Source organism: Phycodurus eques, chromosome 9 (genome assembly GCF_024500275.1).
Source record: "Phycodurus eques isolate BA_2022a chromosome 9, UOR_Pequ_1.1, whole genome shotgun sequence".
In the NCBI taxonomy this organism is placed as follows: Eukaryota; Metazoa; Chordata; class Actinopteri; order Syngnathiformes; family Syngnathidae; genus Phycodurus; species Phycodurus eques.
In genome coordinates, this window is record NC_084533.1 from 28,238,131 (window position 1) to 28,257,196 (window position 19,066).

The 19,066-nt window shown below is 46.7% G+C and overlaps 1 protein-coding gene and 2 pseudogenes across 2 annotated transcripts; all 3 read left to right on the plus strand.

The window, feature by feature from the left end:
* The first annotated feature begins 392 nt into the window (after nt 1–392).
* On the plus strand, nt 393–7,404 carry LOC133407990 (protocadherin alpha-C2-like). 2 transcript variants are annotated; one of them, XM_061686413.1, is made up of 3 exons: nt 394–3,243; nt 4,222–4,258; nt 5,493–7,404. In XM_061686413.1, exons 1-2 carry the CDS (start codon nt 823–825, stop codon nt 4,231–4,233), a joined length of 2,433 nt encoding a protein of 810 aa, XP_061542397.1. In that variant the 5' UTR covers nt 394–822; the 3' UTR covers nt 4,234–4,258; nt 5,493–7,404. The 2 variants fall into 2 exon arrangements, with proteins under 2 accessions (XP_061542396.1, XP_061542397.1); XM_061686412.1 differs by lacking the exon at nt 4,222–4,258 and having other exon boundaries at nt 393–3,243.
* A 3,151-nt stretch (nt 7,405–10,555) lies between these two features.
* Nucleotides 10,556–12,253, plus strand: LOC133408131 (protocadherin alpha-8-like; annotated as a pseudogene).
* Nucleotides 12,254–13,255: 1,002 nt separating this feature from the next.
* Nucleotides 13,256–15,851, plus strand: LOC133408135 (protocadherin alpha-8-like; annotated as a pseudogene).
* Nucleotides 15,852–19,066: the final 3,215 nt, after the last annotated feature.

Sequence of the window (19,066 nt, forward strand, 5' to 3'; positions counted from 1 at the left end):
GATGGATGGACGGATGGATGAACGATTGGATTATTGGATGGATGGATGGACAGATGGATCGATGATTGGATGGATGAATGAATGAATGGATGGACGGACGGATGGACGGACGGACGGACGGACGGATGGACATCTTCGGCCCACTCACAGCCAAAGTTTTCTGCATGGTACAAACCGCAAAGTGTGTCAGTTTTTTTTTCTGAAGTCGTATTCCCTTTTTTATGGGATTAACTTTTCAAGTACCGAAGGGAATATTGTATCTCACATTAGTTTCTTTCTTGATGGTTATTACCCCGACATAAAAAAAGGTCTAGTCGTTTAAAGGTTACTCAACGACAATGGGACGAATTAAGCTGAACAAATCTCAAATTTAAACGAGTTGCAAATTGAGATGAGCACATTATAATGTTACTTTTGGGATGCAATTTTTCAGCATTCTGAAGTTTAATCGTTAAAATGAACTTTAGATAAAGAGTGGATCTGAAAACATTTCGTTATTTCTTCATGAAAAATAGTCAAATGACTCAGTCGACTTTTGAAAAGTACAAATATGACTATCACTTGTTTTTGAAAATGTTGTACGGACTCATAAGAAACGAATTTCGTCGCTGCTGTCCACAAAATGTCACACACCGGTGAGGTCACCGGTTTCGCGAGGTCTCATTGGAGGAGGATCAGACAGACGCGCCAATAGTGAGACGTCACTCGGCCAAACGAGTGAAGAAGAAAAAAATACCGAACGCGTTTTATGACCTCCGTCGTTGTGCGTCTTCGTGTGACAGGAGAGCGACTCGTCCACCCTTCGCCGCGTTGAAAGGATTTATGATCAAGATGACGCGCCGCTTCTGTAAGTTAGTCGCCACGCGCCCAGTGGCCACGCTTGTCTTTCTCTGCGCATTCGTGGACGCGGTGTCGCCTGTCACCCACTACTCCGTGCCCGAAGAAATGGAGGAAGGTTCCGTCGTCGCACATTTGGCGTCCGATTTGGGCTTAGACGCGAGGACGCTGCACAAGCGGAAAATGCGCATCGACGTGGTCGCAAATAAAAAATATCTTGAGATCAACAAGGACACGGGGGAGCTGTTTATTTTGGAGAGAGTAGATAGGGAGGAGTTATTGTGTCCTCTAAAAACGACCACGTCCTGTTTTCTGAAATTGGACGCAGCGATTGAAGATCCAATTCGCATGTTTAACATTGAAGTGGAAATCACGGACATTAATGATAACGCTCCTCATTTTCGACGAGGCACCATGCATTTGGACATATCCGAGTCGAGCCCGGTTGGAGAGAGATTCTCCCTGAATAATGCGGTGGACCCAGACGTCGGCGTCAATTCGGTGCAGGACTACCACCTGAGCTCCAGCCAACATTTTAACATCGAAATTCAGACGGGCAGAGACGGCTCCAAGTTCGCCGATTTGATTTTGACAAAGGTGCTGGACAGAGAGCAGCAGGCTGAGCATCATCTCATCCTCACTGCTGTGGACGGTGGCGTGCCCACGCGCACGGGCACGGCCAGCATCATCGTTCGAGTCCTGGACGTCAATGACAACGCCCCATCATTTGAACACGGCAAATACTTTGTGGAAGTGATGGAGAATTCCCCGATTGGCAGTCTGCTCATTCAGTTGAACGCCACCGACTTCGACGAAGGCTCCAATTCGGATGTATTTTATTCTTACAGTTTGTACACGTCCGAGAGAACGCAAAATGTGTTTAATTTGAATCGGGAAAATGGGGAAATCAGAGTGAAGGAGATGATTAATTATGAGGACTTAAAAATGTTTGAAATGGAAGTCATTGCAAGTGATAAGGGGCGAAAATCGTTATCTGGTCAATGTAAAGTGACGATACGGGTGACAGACATGAATGACAACCACCCCGAAATATCGATAAAGTCTTTCCGAAGTCCGGTCAGTGAGAATATCGCCGTGGACACGGTGATAGCAGTGGTCAGCGTGAGCGATAAGGACTCGGGCGACAACGGACTGGTGGATCTGCACATTCCACCAGATACGCCTTTCCGACTGAGGGAGTCCTCCGACGACTATTACCAGTTAGTGGTTTCGGAGCCCTTGGACCGCGAGAAGGTTCCGGAATACGACATCACCTTCACGGTGACCGACAGAGGCTCGCCCCCGTTAAGCGACAACGAAACCGTGACCTTACAGCTGCTGGACGTGAACGACAACGTGCCGCACTTCCCTCGGTCCTTCTACAGCATCCGCGTGCCGGAGAATAACGCTCCCGGCGCCTTGCTCACGTCCCTCAGCGCCTTCGACCCCGACCTCCACGAGAACCAGTACCTGGTTTACTTCATTGTGGAGAAGGAGATCGCCAACACCTCCATGTCCATGCTGTTCTCCATCAACCCGGAGAACGGCAACCTTTACGCGCTCAAGACCTTCGACTACGAGATGGAGAAGGACTTTCTTTTCCACGTCGAGGCCAGAGACTCGGGTTCGCCTCCGCTCAGCAGCAACGCGAGCGTCCGCGTGGCGGTGGCCGATCAGAACGACAACGCTCCGGTCATCGTGTCTCCGTGGCGGGCGCACGGCTCGGCGGTGGAGGAGAAGATCCCCAGATCCACGGATAAAGGCTCTCTGGTGGCCAAGGTGATCGCCTTGGATGTGGATTCCGTGCACAACTCGCGCATCACCTACCAGTTCCTGCAGGTGAGCGACGCCTCCTTGTTCAGTCTGGACCAGTACAACGGCGAGATCCGCACCACCAGGATGTTCAGTTACAAAGACTGGCGCCACCAGAGACTGGTGGTGGTCGCCAAGGACAACGGGGAGCCCGCTCTCTCCGCCACGGTCACCATCAAGCTGTCCACGGTGGAAACGGCCGCCAAGGCCTACTCGGACGGCGGCGGGGCGCCCCCGGAATACGACATCTTCTCCGACCTCAACCTGTATTTGCTCATCGGTCTGGGCTCGGTGTCCTTCCTGCTGCTCATCACCATCTCGGTCACCGTCGTGCTCAAGTGTCAGAAGGTCGAGCCCGGCAATATGGCTCCTCCGTGCAGGAACAGCGTGATCAGCGAGAGGAACTCCACCGTGGCGGATTCCACTCTGGTGTCCAACGACGCCTACTGGTACAGTCTGTTTCTAGCCGAGACCAGGAAAGGAAAGCTGGTGGTCAGGCAGCCCGCGCCCAAGGGCTCCAGATACTTCGTGTCCAGTATTCCCAGGAGCGCGGCCGGGTCCGCCACCAGCGACTCCGCCCCTTCCACCTTGCAGGTAAAAATATTTGCTCATTTCACAACAGTGATGAAGAGCAACATCCAGGCTGCAGTTAGATTGCAGTATTTTTCCAGTGATGCCAAATTTAGTAGCTTAATTCAAATTTTAAAAAGTGTCAAGTCTTAAGGCTCGTCACAAGATGAACTATAATCCAATTAATGTTTGTGATCGTAACATCGTTCAAAGTGCGAGTGGCTAAAATGTGTTTGTTTTGATCAACGTCTTGCAGTATGTCGAAACCAAACCTTTCCTAAGCAACTGCTGTCCTTGAACCTCCTGCCGATGATGTCATGACATTCCATCCTGCTTCATTCCATCGATAACCTTTTCTCAGATTTTTCGCAAGCAGCACTCACTGAAGTAAACTCAATCCATTAAAACTGCTTTGCAGTCGTTCTTTCGTTGTCTGTTGTCTGCCGACTTCTATCCAGGGAAGAGTATGAGCAACTCGAACAGGGGTCACCTCGCGGTGCCCGCGGACACCAGGTAGTCCCCAAGGACCCCGTGAGTGGCCTTGTCGGCCTGTTCTGAAAGTAGCTCACCGGCGATGGCACATTGTGATGTCCTAGGAATGTGTTAGTCGTGATCATTTGAAATTGTAAGCACTGGCAGACATTTATCGAAATAAAACATTGCATCTTGATATGTGTCTGTTTCCTAACTATCGCGAGAAGTTAGAACATATTTCTTTCAAAAGTGTTTGACCTCCGCATGAATCAGTCCCCAAGAAGTAGCAGTCAGTTTAAAAAAGGTCGGTGACCCCTGAACTAGAAGCGATGCTTTTCCGAACTCTTAAAATGGTTTTGTGTTTTTATTGATGCGCATCTGTACTTCAGGGCCACAGCTGCTGAATCTTTGGTCATATTGTGTCGTCGCTAACACACTCGTCGCAGGAGACGTTCATGAGCAATGAATTGTTTTTATGTGCCATGCAGTGACCTCGCCTCACCCTTTCCTTTTCTCCTCCCTCTCAAGTATCCGAAATGAGGGAAGTCCACTCTGCAGCTTGGAGGTATGCAGGACTCGCGCTCCCTGTCAGCGGATGCGCATCTTCCGTTTGAACTGTTTGGTTTCTGTTTGGCTCTTCTCAGCCGTTGCTTCAATGTTCTGTTTCATTTCTCTTCCACCCCGAAGCCACATTGTTCACCTCTTCATGTCCACGTTTTGTCTGCACTTGATCACATCACAGTCTCATCCTTAAAGCAAACCAAATGCATGCAAAAAAAAATAACAAAATCTATCAGCTATAACAGTTGGCTTTCTATTCTATCAATAAGTGCACATTTGAAAAAATGAACGCCAAGATTTGTGGTCACAATGACACCGTTGTCGTCTCATGTGACAATTTGCAATTAAGATAATTCACCGGATATGTAAAGTGTCATGGATATTATATGCGGACAAAGTTATGGGTCCACTGCAGCCAGTGGACCCATAACCCGTAATTTATATACTTCTTAAACTATACTGAAAAATACATACAAACGCCACAGTTGCTCAAGTATTACATTTTAGAGTGTCCTTTTTTTGGGATTTGACACACCTCAGAGGTGGAGGGATGATCTCGGCAAAGGCGAAGTGCCCGCCGACATCCGTCCATCCGTCCATCCATCCATCCATCCGCGGGCGTGCGTGCTGGCGCCTATGCCAGCTGATGGCAATGGCAGGGCACACCAACACGTTTAGACACATTTGTGAACAATACTTGAGAGAAATAGAATTTTTGTGTACGTACAAAAAAAAAAAAAAAAAAAAAAGTCTTTCAATCTTTGAGTGAAGCTCATGCAAAATGGGAACAAGAACAAAAATGTTGCGTTTATATTTTTCTTCAGTGTACTTTTTGCTGCACAAGTCACGGCAAAATATTTACATTGTGCATGCTATGTTTTTTTTCTCTCTGTATCCTTCATTGTTAACTTGCTAGCCGTCTCACTTCTTACAATGATAAACAAACTCAAATTGTTGACACGTTTCATGTCTGACCTATTTATTGATTTATTTATTTTTTTGGGGGTGCAGGAAATGTACAAAATGAACCCAGTCGCGCAGTTTCCTAGCAACCACGCTCCTCCTCATATTTCCACAAGCATGGTGTGTTCAATGACAGCGTGCACATTTAAGGATCCGCCCAACCCTCTTTGTCTTCCGCCTGCAGCCTCCCCATCTTAGTGGCCGAATGCATGCCAGTTTGACCGGTCACAAAGTTGTCTCTGGTTGTTAAACGTATCTTTTTGTCTCCTCGACAGGCGTCCACGACCCGCAGCACTCGATCCACATAAGGCCAGAACTCCCCCAGCTGCATATGGGACCAATCCTGATGGGAGAGCTCCGGAGGGAAAGCGGGAACGCTGAATTGAGATCACGCTCTCGCCCGGTTCCTCATAATCGAGACCCAAGTGAATTTTGTGGTTGGTTGAGGAACTAACACCCCCTTCCTCTCGCTACAACCTCTTCTATCTATTCTTTAAGCACATAAAAAGCCAATCTAAGCCTTTTTCTTTTTAAATCTTTTTTTTTTTTTTTTTTTTTTTTTTTTTCCCGTGTGCACGGTATGACTGCATGGCTTCAACCACTCTTCATTCCCCAGAGAGAGGGAAAAAAAAAAAAAAAAAAAGTTACAAGAGATGTTATTTGCCAAGAAACAGACTGGAACATGTGGATAGTCAACGAAGCCAAAAGAAGGGGCCAACGGAATGTTGGAATCGCCTGCACGAGACTGTCTTGCCTCTTGAAAAGGAACCCTCGTTATGTGGACAGTATTTTACTTTTGTATCAACTTTGTCTTTCTCATTTTCTGCATTCATGAAAGTGGAAATGACACAGTTTACTAGATGTCTCAAAGCAACAACTTTTTTTTTATTTTTAAAAAGGATGGAAGCGGTGTTGGATTTTATAAACTGTGATACGAAGTTTTGTAAACGACATTGCGAGCGAGGCACAATGTTCGCAATGATGAATGAGTGGGCAGAACGATTCGACTGACTGATTTATTTGGATGACTTCAAATATTTGAGGTGAAAGTAATAACCTGTTACCACACTTGCTGCCAAGTCCAAACTGCTTTGAAATAATGGCCAAATAATAATAATAATAATAATAAAAAGTACATTCAGCCCATGTACATTCCAATGGTGAAAAGAGGCCACTTTACATGAAATGCCGTGTCTACTTTTTTACTTTAAAATGATCTCATGTTAGCAACTGGGGTCGTTCTAGTTTGACGAACACAAAAAGGCGAGGCCTTTAGTCCACGTTCACCTGCTCTCACTTGTTTTGAATGAAATAACAATAATAGTTTGAGGTTGTGTACAGTTCATTTTCGCTATGATCCACGTTTATCGTCACAGAGCGAGAGAGTAGAAGTGCGCGGCAAACAGAAAAGAAGGGGAAGGGGACAATTGTGTACATGCGGTGTCACGCTTATCCCTTCTTCTGTTCGACAACACTTGTGCGCTCGGATGTAAATGACTGAAGATGGTACAGACTCTCATTGTAGATACCACAAAATATTTATCATATTGTTTACTCCCCCTCATTAAGAAGACAAACAGCGGATGCCCCTTAATATCAACGTCAATGTCACGTTGTGTAACAGTGTGCAATATGAGATACAAAATGTTCACAGCACTGGAATGGTTTTATTTTTGCGCGCAGGTGTATCACTGACAACTTGAAGTGCAACACAACACGCGAGTACACACACGTGAAGGTACGACTGCAAATTAGGACGCGCGTGTTCTCCGAACGCAGTCATGATGCTGAAGTTATTCTTCCACTTTTGTGCTGAATATAAATGTCGATATTCGAGACTGCAATCAACGACGAGGACACGTTTGACTTTAAGGTGCCATGAACTCCAATTCGTAAATAGAGTACTCAGAAGAAAATACAGCCGACGAAACGCCTTTGATCCTAAGTATTTTAATGCCGCTTCAATAATGCTGTCATAACTTCTGTGCAGTGCCAATACAACATACAGTAAATATTCAATCTATCGTACAGTAAAAGCTTTAGCACAGCTCACATTGCATTACATGTTTAAAGTTGTGATGTTTTACAGGCAAATGTATAAAATCAGTGCATTTGTACAGTGGTGCTTTGACAGTGAAATATATACTTGTGCGCGTGTGTGTAACGTCATCTTGAATAAAAACACAATGGAAGCTCATTTAATATTTGTTTGATATGGAAATTCTATTTTGAGATGATTTGTTTTGAAATCAATGATGCACATTCTTCTTCTTCTTCTTTGGATCTGACCAAGCGGCACATCGGACCGAAGGTGCGGAATTGGAAGGCTGCCACATCGAAGGACAAAGGCGGGGCTGCCTTCTTATCAATATGTTTCCATGGAAGTCAAGTCAATTGGACACTTCTCATCCAAATCTCCCACACTGGTCCAGTGACCAACTGTCACTCATCAGAACAAAGCAAACAGGGACACACACACACACACACACTAAATATTGGCCTCCAGTTTCCCTTAATTGGGATGTTGCAGATGATTGTTTCAGCTAAAATGCTCATGAGATTCAGACGAACGCAATCTGCAAGAACGGAGTCCAGATTGAAGGGAATCACTGCGCGCATCATCTTCACAGCATCCTCCCCCATCGCCTTCCTCAACAGCCCAAAGGAGCTGCGTTGCCATGACGACGAGCTGCCTGCTCCCTGAAGGGCGTTGCGCCGGGTGCTCTGACGCAGCCCGTCATTTCCCATTCCAGCACACACACACACACACACACACACACACACGGGGCTCGCGCGCGCAGACCGCGTGGAAATTAGTCGCAATGATGCAGTCGGTGGGAATTGGTGCAGTGTGGAGGGGCGCGGTTTTACGTCTGCGCATGCGCGCCTACATCCAGAAGCATGACGCAATCATGGGGAGTGGTGTGCCGATTGGATGTGTTTTTTTGTTTGTTTGTTTGTTTGTTTTTTGCCATATACAATTATCATATGATCTATAATGATACAGTGTTGTGCGCCCAATTTAACAGCTACTTTCCAAGTCATTATTGAGAGAATACATGCACAGAAATGAATAAACGGAGCTGCACATGTAGATATTGTCCACAAGAGGTCAATGTTCTCCTCCGCAGCAGACGCAAGATGGGAGTGCACTGGCTGAAGCGCGCGCACGTGCACGCGAGCGCACACACACAATAAAAATAAATCATAATGCACTGTATGCCAGATGAAATTCTCTGGTCCAGCAATTTTGATGGAATCACTTGTTGTCATATTTGTTAAAACGGTTGCTCTGACATGACAGAAGCACACGACAAATATGCTGGTCCCAGCATGCACCTGGAATTTGATATACGAGAAACCACCGCGCCTGAGGTAAAACAACCAATGACAGACAGACGGCGTGAGTTCTGAGATGTAACTAATTCGTCGCACACCTGTGGCCAAACTCATCGCAGCGTCGCAAACATCAAAACCTCGAGCCCACAACATTTAGTAATACTCCGTTACGTATAAGGTGCTTTTATTGGGTAACGAGGTAATGATTGACACTTCGTTAGTCTAAGGTCGTAAATAATAATCCATCCATCCATCTGAGTCGCTTCTCCTCACTTGGGTCGCGAGCGATCCCAGCTATCATCGGGCAGGAGGCGGGGTACACCCTGAACCGGTCGCCAGCCAATCGCAGGGCACATACAAACAAACAACCATTCGCACTCACGGGCAATTTAGAGTTGTCAATGAACCTACCACGCATGTTTTTGGGATGTGGGAGGAAACCGGAGTGCCCGGAGAAAAGCCACGCAGGCACGGGGAAAATATGCAAACTCCACACAGGCGGGGCCGGGAATTGAACCCGGGTCCTCAGAACTGTGAGGCCGACGCTCTAACCAGTCGCCCACCGTGTCGCCCTAAATGATAATAATAACAATAATAATAATAATAATAATAACAACAACAATAACGATGATGATGATGATAAAAAATAAATAAATATAATAATAATAATAATTTCCATATTAACCAATAACTAAATTGTTTTGTTGTTTTAGGATTTGAATCTGTATGTCCTACTTTTATTTTTTTTTTCCACCCTGTTTGGCTAAATTATGAGGAAAGGGGAACAAAATACAATGAAAACTTGTTTGATATAGTACTGTGTATACCAAAGTATTTATTTTTATTTTTTGTTTGTATGTGAACAGCTAGCGCACTAAAATTTGCTTATTTACTGAGCAATGGTGGATTTTAATGAAACATAACAGAGTGGAAATTATATCACAGAATGGAAATTCTGTATTCTCTACTAATTTTCTTCTTATACAATATATTCTTATACATTTTTTTTTTAGGCGCTTGAGTTCTACCGAGCCAAGTTCCTGATGTTCTTTAAGCAGGGCATCTCTCTGATAGACGTACAGGGTGATTGAAAAGTAACTCCCTACTTTTAAGTACTTGTAAAAAATACTTCTGAACTCTAATTCGTATAATATATGAACATGAGAAAAAAGCGTATTGCATTGGAGTTTTATTTCAAATGGGATATGAGCAAACAGTTTCTCTGCGTTCACGAGAAACTTCAAGTTCGTTGCTTTGGTAGAATAAACTTGCTCTTTTAATCATGGAACATACACAAAAGAATGGAGAAAAATATTACTATATATATATATATACATATATATATATATATATATATATATATATAGGTATCACACTGAAAAGTCATCAAGAGCCAAAAGTGACCCATACGGGCTTTAATATTTTGTCACACAGTGTTGAAAAATGGACCTCTTAGATGTCAGCAAGCATTCATTATCACCACAGTGTCCAAGAACAGTCCATATTTAAGTCAACCATAATAATAAAAACATAAAAAGCTCATTCCAAGGAAGGGTCAAATTGGGCTCATGATAAGAAGAGTCTGTTATGTCAAGTCAGAATGGAATCAGAATCAGAATCATCAATCAGAATCATCTGAATGTCAACGATTCCATTTTGACTGCCATTTACTGAACTCCTCTATGTTTAAAACTTAATCAAAAGAATGTGGAACGTGTGTGGCTTCTATGAAAAATAAAAGTCTTTATCGTCACACTTATGCTTGAGCGTGTTGCAGTAACGTGTTGTGGACAGTAGGCCGCGCTGTAAGACTATCTAATAAGAGCGCGTGTGAGGCGCGTCATTTTTCTCAGCTCGAGCTTCAGCGTCAGCCGACCAGAAACTGCCCATCGTTGTCCACAACAACGATTACTCTCCCGACTGTTTGCCGAAGACCGTTAGAAAAGTTTGAAAATAGACAAAGTAGATTTCACAGCTGTTGTGAGAAATCGTCCGTGCAATGGCAAGATGCGGCACGGGAGGACAATGGCCGCAGACATGGATTTCTTTGTGTTTGCCGCTGCTGACGGTTCTTCATCCGGAGGGAATCTCCGCTCAAATAAGATATTCCATCCTGGAGGAAGTCAAAGCGGGAACAGCGGTCGGAAACGTCGCCAAGGACCTCGGACTGGATGTCGGCGGGCCGCTGGACAGAAATCTCCGTGTGCTGTCGGGAACAAAGCAGGAGCGGTTCAAGGTCAGTCAGAGCGATGGCGTTCTATCTGTCGGCCAGAGATTAGACCGGGAGCGACCTGTGCGGGAACGCCGTTCCGTGCGTCACTCATCTCAAAGCGGTGGTGGAAAACCCACTGGAGATGCACCGAGTCCTTGTCGAGGTCCTGGACGTCAATGACAATTGGCCGAGATTCCTCGATGATAAGTGCACTTTCGAGGTGCCGGAATCTGCTGTCGTGGGATCCAAATCGCAAGTGGAGGGAGCCCAAGACTCGGACGTCGGCTTGAATTCCATCCAGACGTACCGACTGAACCGCAACGCCTTTTTTCACCTGGAAACTGAAGACTTCGGAGAGGACGGGAAGGTCCCTTTCCTTGTGTTACAGCGGCCTTTGGACAGGGAAAACACAGCCCGGCACCGCCTACGTTTAACAGCCGCAGATGGGGGCAAAGCACCCAAAACAGGTACTATGAACATCACGGTTATTATATCTGACGGAAACGATAACGCGCCAGGGTGCGAGCGTCAGAAGTACTCGGTTGCCGCAGCGGCGGGTACATATCTGCTGACAGTGAACGCCTCCGACTCAGACGAGGGACGAAACGGCGAGATTGAATATTCTCTGCGAAGCAAACTCAGAGGACTCCACAGCGTGCCGTTTGATTTGAATACAAAAAGTGGTGAGCTAACAGTCAAAGAGGATCTTGATTTCGAAGAGAGGCAAGTCTACGAGATGACGGTTTTGGCTGCGGACAGAGGCGCGGTGTCGCTGTCCACGCGATGCAACGTGGCGGTCCGCGTGGAGGACGTGAACGACAACCCAACCAAAATAGACATCACATCGTTGGCGAGTCGCATCGCGGAGGTACCGTCGTGGCGCTGGTGGCCGTTCACGATTTGGACTCAGGTGTGAACGGACAGGTGGGCCGGAGCCTGCCCGAGGGCTCGCCCTTTGCCCTCAAGTCGTCCCCAGATGGACAATCGTACTCGCTTGTCACCAAAGAATATTTAGACAAAGAGAGCGAGCATGCGTATGATATCACCATCACAGCAAAAGATTTCGGGACGCCCTCGATGTCCTCTACGAAGGTAATACATGTCGATGTACTGGATGTTAATGATAATAGGCCGCTCTTCACCGAAAGCCCTAATACGTTTTACGTGCTGGAAAACAACAAAGCAGGAGCATCTTTGTTTTCTGTGAGCGCCACGGACGCCGATGGGCACGAGAATGCAGCAGTGACGTACTCATTCCAGCGGAAAGGTGAGAGTGTGACATCCTTTTTGAATATAAATGAAGTCACTGGCGACATCTCGGCGCTGAAGAGTTTTGACTTTGAGACGCTGAAAAGCTTCCAGTTCCAGGTGTCGGCCGCCGACGGCGGAAGTCCTCCGCTGAGCGGCAACGTGACGGTGAGCAACATGTCAGCAACATTAATCGAGAATGCCAGATGGAGTTGTACTGATTATAATGTGGTGTGATTGCATTTTGTTGTTATTTAAGTTTTGACAGGTGGATTCAAACTGAGTCAACAACATCCAACAAAATGACCATAACCCGAGGACAAAAACTACAAGAAAACGACAACTCAAGCACGAATGACAACAAACCAGTTCAACATTAAAAACCATCAGGCACAGACAATAACTCGACACATAACCAGTTTGGGGGAAAGTCCAAACACTTGAGGAGCAGAACGGGGCCGACAAAGCCAGAACACGCAAGTGACACTCTCGAGGAAGTCATCGAAATGGAGCAAATGGTGGTGAACATGAATGTTAATGTTCCCCATTTGTCAAGTGTTGTTGAACTTTTCTCAATTGCCTGGTGTGTAAGAGTTGCCGAACTTGCCAGCGTCCCTCATCGCCGAGACCGCTAACAACGACCCAGCGACCTATTTAACCGCCCGTCACTATTTTCACCACTGTCCGCGGTTCGGAAAGATTTTGGACAACAATGTGATGATGCTGTTGACTTGGTGGAAGCGACAGATGAGGGTCCAGGGGACGCTTTCATTTTGCCAATGTTAGATACATTTAAACATTGATTGTATCACTTACTCTAGTATTTTGGAAAAAGTCGTATATATTGTTCTGAGGGCAGGAATCTATTGACTTAAAATATGATTCGAGAGAGATAAAAGTCAAATGGATCTCCTTTCGAATTAAAAAAAAGTGTGCCTTGGTCGCTGAGGGATATTTATTTCAGGGCAACCATAACATATGAAGGAAATTAACTATGACAGACAGCCTCTATGAGGTGTGTCATATACATACAGGGAAAGTAACCATATTTTGAAGGACAAGATCTTCGAAACAGCAATTTACCATCACGCTGATACATATTTTTGTGTCCTGTTTAATACTCTCCATGTGCAAAGGAATTATTACCACTAGGTGGCAATGTCATCCCAGTATACAGAGATGAGCATTCGGTGGTCCTGCCCCTTCTGGAATGGTTTTGTTCAAGTCATCAGAGGAGACGGAACGTTCACGAGAGACGGATGTTGCTGTCGTTTCGTTCCTGTTTTGCCTTAGGTTTTGGGATGAATTCAAGATACATATTGTGTCCGTTTGGAGGTTTCAATCTTCTGTGGAATTAGGACTCGAGTGCTGTAATCCAAGCTGGGAGGATGGGAGCAGCAGGACAAAGGCGAGGACTCTGTCTCTGCGTCATGTTGGTTTGTTTGGAGCAGGTTGCAGCACAGATCAAATATTCCATCGCGGAGGAAGTCAAAGTGGGAACCGTGGTGGGAAACGTGGCCAGGGATCTGGGACTGGACGTGGGCTCGTTGGCGGAGAGACGTTTTCGCATTGTTTCAGGCTCAGAGGGGGCTCAGTTTGAGGTAAATGCAAACAATGGCGTTCTCTTTGTGCGGAAAAGCGTCGACCGAGAGGAGCTCTGTGAGGGCGTCTCGCCGTGTTTAGTGAGGCTGAAATTAGTCGCAGAGAATCCCATGGAAATACATCACGTGGGCGTCGAAATTTTGGATATTAATGACAATTCGCCCACTTTTCAAGAGCGAGAGAAGATTTTTGAAATCCCAGAGACCACTCTGCTGGAAAACGCTTCCAATTACCAATCGCACATGATCCAGATGTTGTCGTGAATACGGTGCGTGCGTACAAATTAAACACAAATGAATATTTTAATATACAAATTCGAGAGCGAGGCGATGATAAGATACCCTTTTTAGTCATACAAAAATCTCTAGACCGAGAAAAACAGGCTGAGCACAGACTTGTTCTCACTGCAGTTGACGGTGGAAATCCACCAAGATCTGGAAGTCTTAATGTCACCGTTACCGTGCTTGACTCTAATGATAACGCTCCACAATTTATGCAAGAAGTATATTCTGTAACTTTATCTGAAAATGTGAAAATGGGAACAAGCGTAATCAAGGTGGAAGCAACTGACCCGGATGAAGGATTAAACGGCGAAGTTGAATATTATTTTGGTGGAGAACTTGACTCTGAAATCTATGAAATGTTTAGTTTGGATAAAAACACGGGTGAAATAAAAGTAAAAGGTCAAATTGATTTTGAGAAGGTTGACGTTTACAAATTAGACGTCCATGCTACAGACAAAGGACAACCTCCTTCGACAACCGATTGCAGGGTGATCATTAAAATCATTGACGAAAACGACAACCGGCCCGAAATCGACGTAACATCTTTGTCAAAAACCGTAGCGGAAGATTCCAAACCTGGGACTGTCGTTTCTCTTATAAGCATCACAGACAAAGACGTCGGACTGAACGGCAAAGTCATATGTAGTCTTTCACAAAATGTCCCGTTCGAACTAAAACCTTCCTTTCAGGATAACATGTACTCGTTGGTTCTGAAAGACAGACTGGATCGAGAATTAGTGTCGGATTATGACATCACAATCACAGCGACAGACTGCGGTCAACCTCCTCTGTCCACTTTTCAAATTCTGCACGTGGACGTGTCAGACGTTAACGATAATATTCCAACATTCTCGCACGATCCAATCCAACTTTATTTGCCGGAAAATAACGTGCCGGGGAACTCCATCTTTTCCGTCACCGCATTCGATAAAGACCTGAATGAAAACGCAGCGCTGACGTATCACATTAAGAGAGGACAAGGAAGTCAAGTGGACATGTCAACATTTTTAAACATCAACCCTGAGAACGGCGACATATCGGCGCTGATGAGTTTTGACTTTGAGACGCTGAAAAGCTTCCAGTTCCAGGTGTCGGCCACCGACGGCGGAAGTCCTCCGCTGAGCGGCAACGTGACGGTGAAGGTGTTCATTCTGGATCGGAACGACAACGCTCCGGTCATCCTGTATCCGCTCGGCTCCAACGGTTCCGCCCGAGGCGCGGCGGAGATTCCCCGCGATGCCAAAGCGGGAGACTCGGTGACTAAAGTCCGAGCCTACGACGCCGATACGGGATATAACGGCTGGTTACTGTTTTCGCTGCGGCCGCTCGGCGAGCGCGCTCTCTTTTCTTTGGACCGCTATACGGGCCAGATCAGAACACTTCGCCCGTTCACGGAGACGGACGAGGCCGAGCATCGACTGCTCGTACTGGTCAAAGACAACGGCGACGTTTCGCTCTCGGCGACGGCGACCGTGACCGTCAAACTGGCGGAGCCCAAAGAGGCTTTCGCGGCTTCCGACCACGCGGGAAGCGCGGCCGAAGAGGACGAGCGCGAGGACCGGGTGACTTTTTATCTGGCGCTGACTTTGGGCTCGGTCTCGCTGCTTTTGGTCATCAGCGTGGTGGTGCTGATCGCCATGCGCTGCTCCAAATCCGCAGAGTCCACTTCCAAATATCTACAAGACGCTCATTACGACGGCACGCTGTGTCACAGCATCCAGTACAGATCGGGAGACAAACGCTACATGTTAGTCGGACCCAGAATGAGTATTGGTTCCACCGTCGCCCCGGGCAGCCACGCCAACACGCTGGTTCTGCCCGACGCCAGACGTGCGGCCGCAGGGGAGGTAAGACAGAAAAAAAACTGTTTTACTATCGTCTCTGATGTTTCTTGGATGTTATCGGCAGAGCTTCACTTAAACACTGGCCAATTAGCCAAATGCCGGTGAATTTCAGCAGTGGCTAGTAAGATTGCTAGCCACTAGCCACTTTTGCAGGTGTAGTTTGATATGAACTACGGCATGTGTCATGGAGGCAACCGAGAGGCATTGTGGTTTTGATGATGATATTCTTCATTTCAAAGGGCAATGACATGCATTACCCACTAGACTGCACAAGTGAGGGAGAACGAGGCAGGTCATTCATCACAAAAGGAAACTCATGGTGCTTGATAAACCAGCAGTTGGTGAACAATATTAAACAAAACAGGGCGGGGGAAACACACATAAGGTCCTAAACTAATGCTAGGGAGTAATTCACATCTAACATCAACAATAAAGTCAATCAATAAGGCAACTATTGTCACAAAGCTGCTCAGCATGCTGGGAATTCCAGCGTCATTTCCCTTCGACAATACAATATATTTAAGTCTAGTTTTCTCAATCTGCATCCGACACAATAAACCAGGCCTATTTTACGAGTGGACCATTTTAAATTAAATTTCATATGGCCCGCCAGACTTTACTATTTTGATTTGATGCAACGTGTGTGTTTGCAGTGCTCAATAAAATCATGGCGATACAAAAACTCTGATGATGACAGGTTTTTCCAAGTGGACTTGCTGTAAATCGTTGCTTGCACATGTACACAAAAGATCTACTGGCTCGCACCAAACAAGATGAGACACTACAAACTTTGAGAAACAAGAAAGGCACCAAAATGTTTTTCTTTCTGATATGACTGGTGGTTCTTGTCCCGTTAAAAATGTGTGTAGTCCTTGCTTGGTTGTGCAAAGGGGACAAATACATTTAAAAGGGTTGACAATCTACTTTCTTCAATCTACTTCACTCGCTGAGTGGCAAGGAACTCTGGGAAACCACTCGCCACAGTGGCCGGTGAGCAAAAAAGTTCATGTCAAGCCTTGTGTACAACCCAATGACTTGGGTGCACAGGCGGAATTTGATCCACGTTAAACTTTTGTCTGTTGAGAACAACCATGTTGACATCTTAACATTAATGGAGAATTTTTGTTGTCTTGGACAATCTATCTATCCATCCATCCATCCATCCATCCATTTTCTCCCGCTTATCCGGGTCGGGTCGTGGGGGCAGTAGCTTTAGCAGGGACGCCCAGACTTCCCTCTCCCCAGCCACTTTATCCAGCTCTTCCAGGGTAGATCCCGAGGCATTCCCAGGCCAGCCGAAGGACGTAGTGTCCTGGGTTGTCTCCGGGGTCTCCTCCCGGTGGGACGTGCCCAGAACACCTGACTGGGGAGGCGTCCGGGAGGCATCCGAATCAGATGCGCCAGCCACCTCATCTGGCTCCTCTCGATGTGGAGGAGCAGCAACTCTACTCTGAAGATCCTCCCGGATGACCAAGCTTCTCACCCTATCTGTAAGGGAGAGCCCGACACCCTGCGGAGGAAACTCATTTCGGCCGCTTGTATCCGGGATCTCATTCTTTCGGTCACGACCCACAGCTCGTGACCATAGCTGAGGGTAGGAACGGAGATCGACCGGTAAATCGAGAGCTACGCCTTTCGGCTTAGCTCCTTCTTTACCACAACGGACCGATACAAAGTCCGCATCACTGCAGCCGCCGCACCGATCCACCTGTCGATCTCCCGTTCTATTCTTCCCTCACTCGTGAACAAGACCCCAAGATACTTGAACTCTTCCACTTGGCGCAGGATCTCATCCCCGACCCGGAGAGGCCACACCACCCTTTTCCGACTGAGGACCACGGTCTCAGATTTGGAGGTGCTGATTCTCATCCCAGCCGCTTCACACTCGGCTGCGAACTGCTTCAGTGAGAGTTGGAGATCACGGCTTGATGAAGACAACAGAACAACATCATCTGCAAAAAGCAGAGATGCAATACTGAGGCCACCCAACCGGACCACCTCTACGCCTCGGCTGCGCCTAGAAATTCTGTCCATTAAAGTTTGGAACAGAATCGGTGAGAAAGGGCAGCCTTGGTGGAGTCCAACCATCACCGGGAACGAGTTCGACTTACTACCGGATATGCGGACCAAACTCTGACTCCGGTCGTACAAGGACCGAACAGCCCGTATCAGGGGGTTCGGTACCCCATACTCCCGAAGCACCCTCCACAGGACTCCCCGAGTGACATGGTCGAACGCCTTCTCCAAGTCCACAAAACACATGTAGACTGGTTGGGCGAACTCCCACGCACCCTCGAGGACCCTGCCGAGGGTGTCGAGCTGGTCCACTGTTCCACGGCCAGGACGAAAACCACTCTGCTCCTTCTGAATCTGAGAATCGACTTCCCGACGGACCCTCCTCTCCAGCACCCCTGAATTGATCTTACCAGGGAGGCTCATGAGTGTGATCCCCCTGTAGTTGGAACACACCCTCCGGTCCCCCTTCTTAAAAAGGGGGACCACTAACCCAGTGTGCCAATCCAGAGGCACTGTTCCCCATTGTCCACGCGATATTGCAGAGGCGTGTCAACCGGGACAGCCCCACAACATCCAGAGCCTTTAGTAACTCCGTCCGAGGAGCTTTTGACCACAACCCCAGAGATAGGAAAGCTCGCCTCCGAGAACCCAGACTCTGCTCCCTCATGGGAAGGCGTGTCGTGTCTTGGACTAACTTCAATTTATATGACCTTCTCGTTGAGGAAAACATATTGTGATACACGTTACGTTACATATGTTCCCACTTGTGTCAGTAGTGCCGACTTCTGAAGATCATCTTGATGACGAGCTCTTTGCGACGATGATGTTTGCTTATTGTTAAAGTTCACATTGATAATAACAATTAACAAGCATCTCATTCTACACTTGTCAATGTTTTCAAGAGGTACGGTGTATGCCGATCTGTTGCTGCTGCCGTGAATCTCTCAAAGTCGTTGCACTGATCATAATATGTTGCGATTGGACTGCTGTGTGTTGTGTTAAAAGTGGTGACAGGTGGATCCACATGAAGTCAATAACGATGCAAAAAGTAGCAGCAACGAAAGCACAAAACTCCAGACACCCATCGACTTCTTCATGACAACAATGAAGTTCAACATTCAACACTGCCAGGGCTCCGTCATATCTGACCAATACTGTAACATGCGAGGGGAAAACACGAGGCAAAACCCTGGAGGAACAGCACAGGGCTGACATACCAACAGAAAGCAAAAAACAACAACTCACATATGATACAATTGAAAACTATAAAAAAGGACACAATAGGCACATGGAAGTAGATTGGG

Coding starts and splice junctions, on each gene's coding strand:
- LOC133407990 (XM_061686412.1), top strand. CDS start 823: ATGATCAAGATGACGCGCCGCTTCTGTAAGTTAGTCGCCACGCGCCCA. Junction 3,244..5,492: donor CCGCCCCTTCCACCTTGCAG/GTAAAAATATTT, acceptor TCTCCTCGACAG/GCGTCCACGACCCGCAGCAC.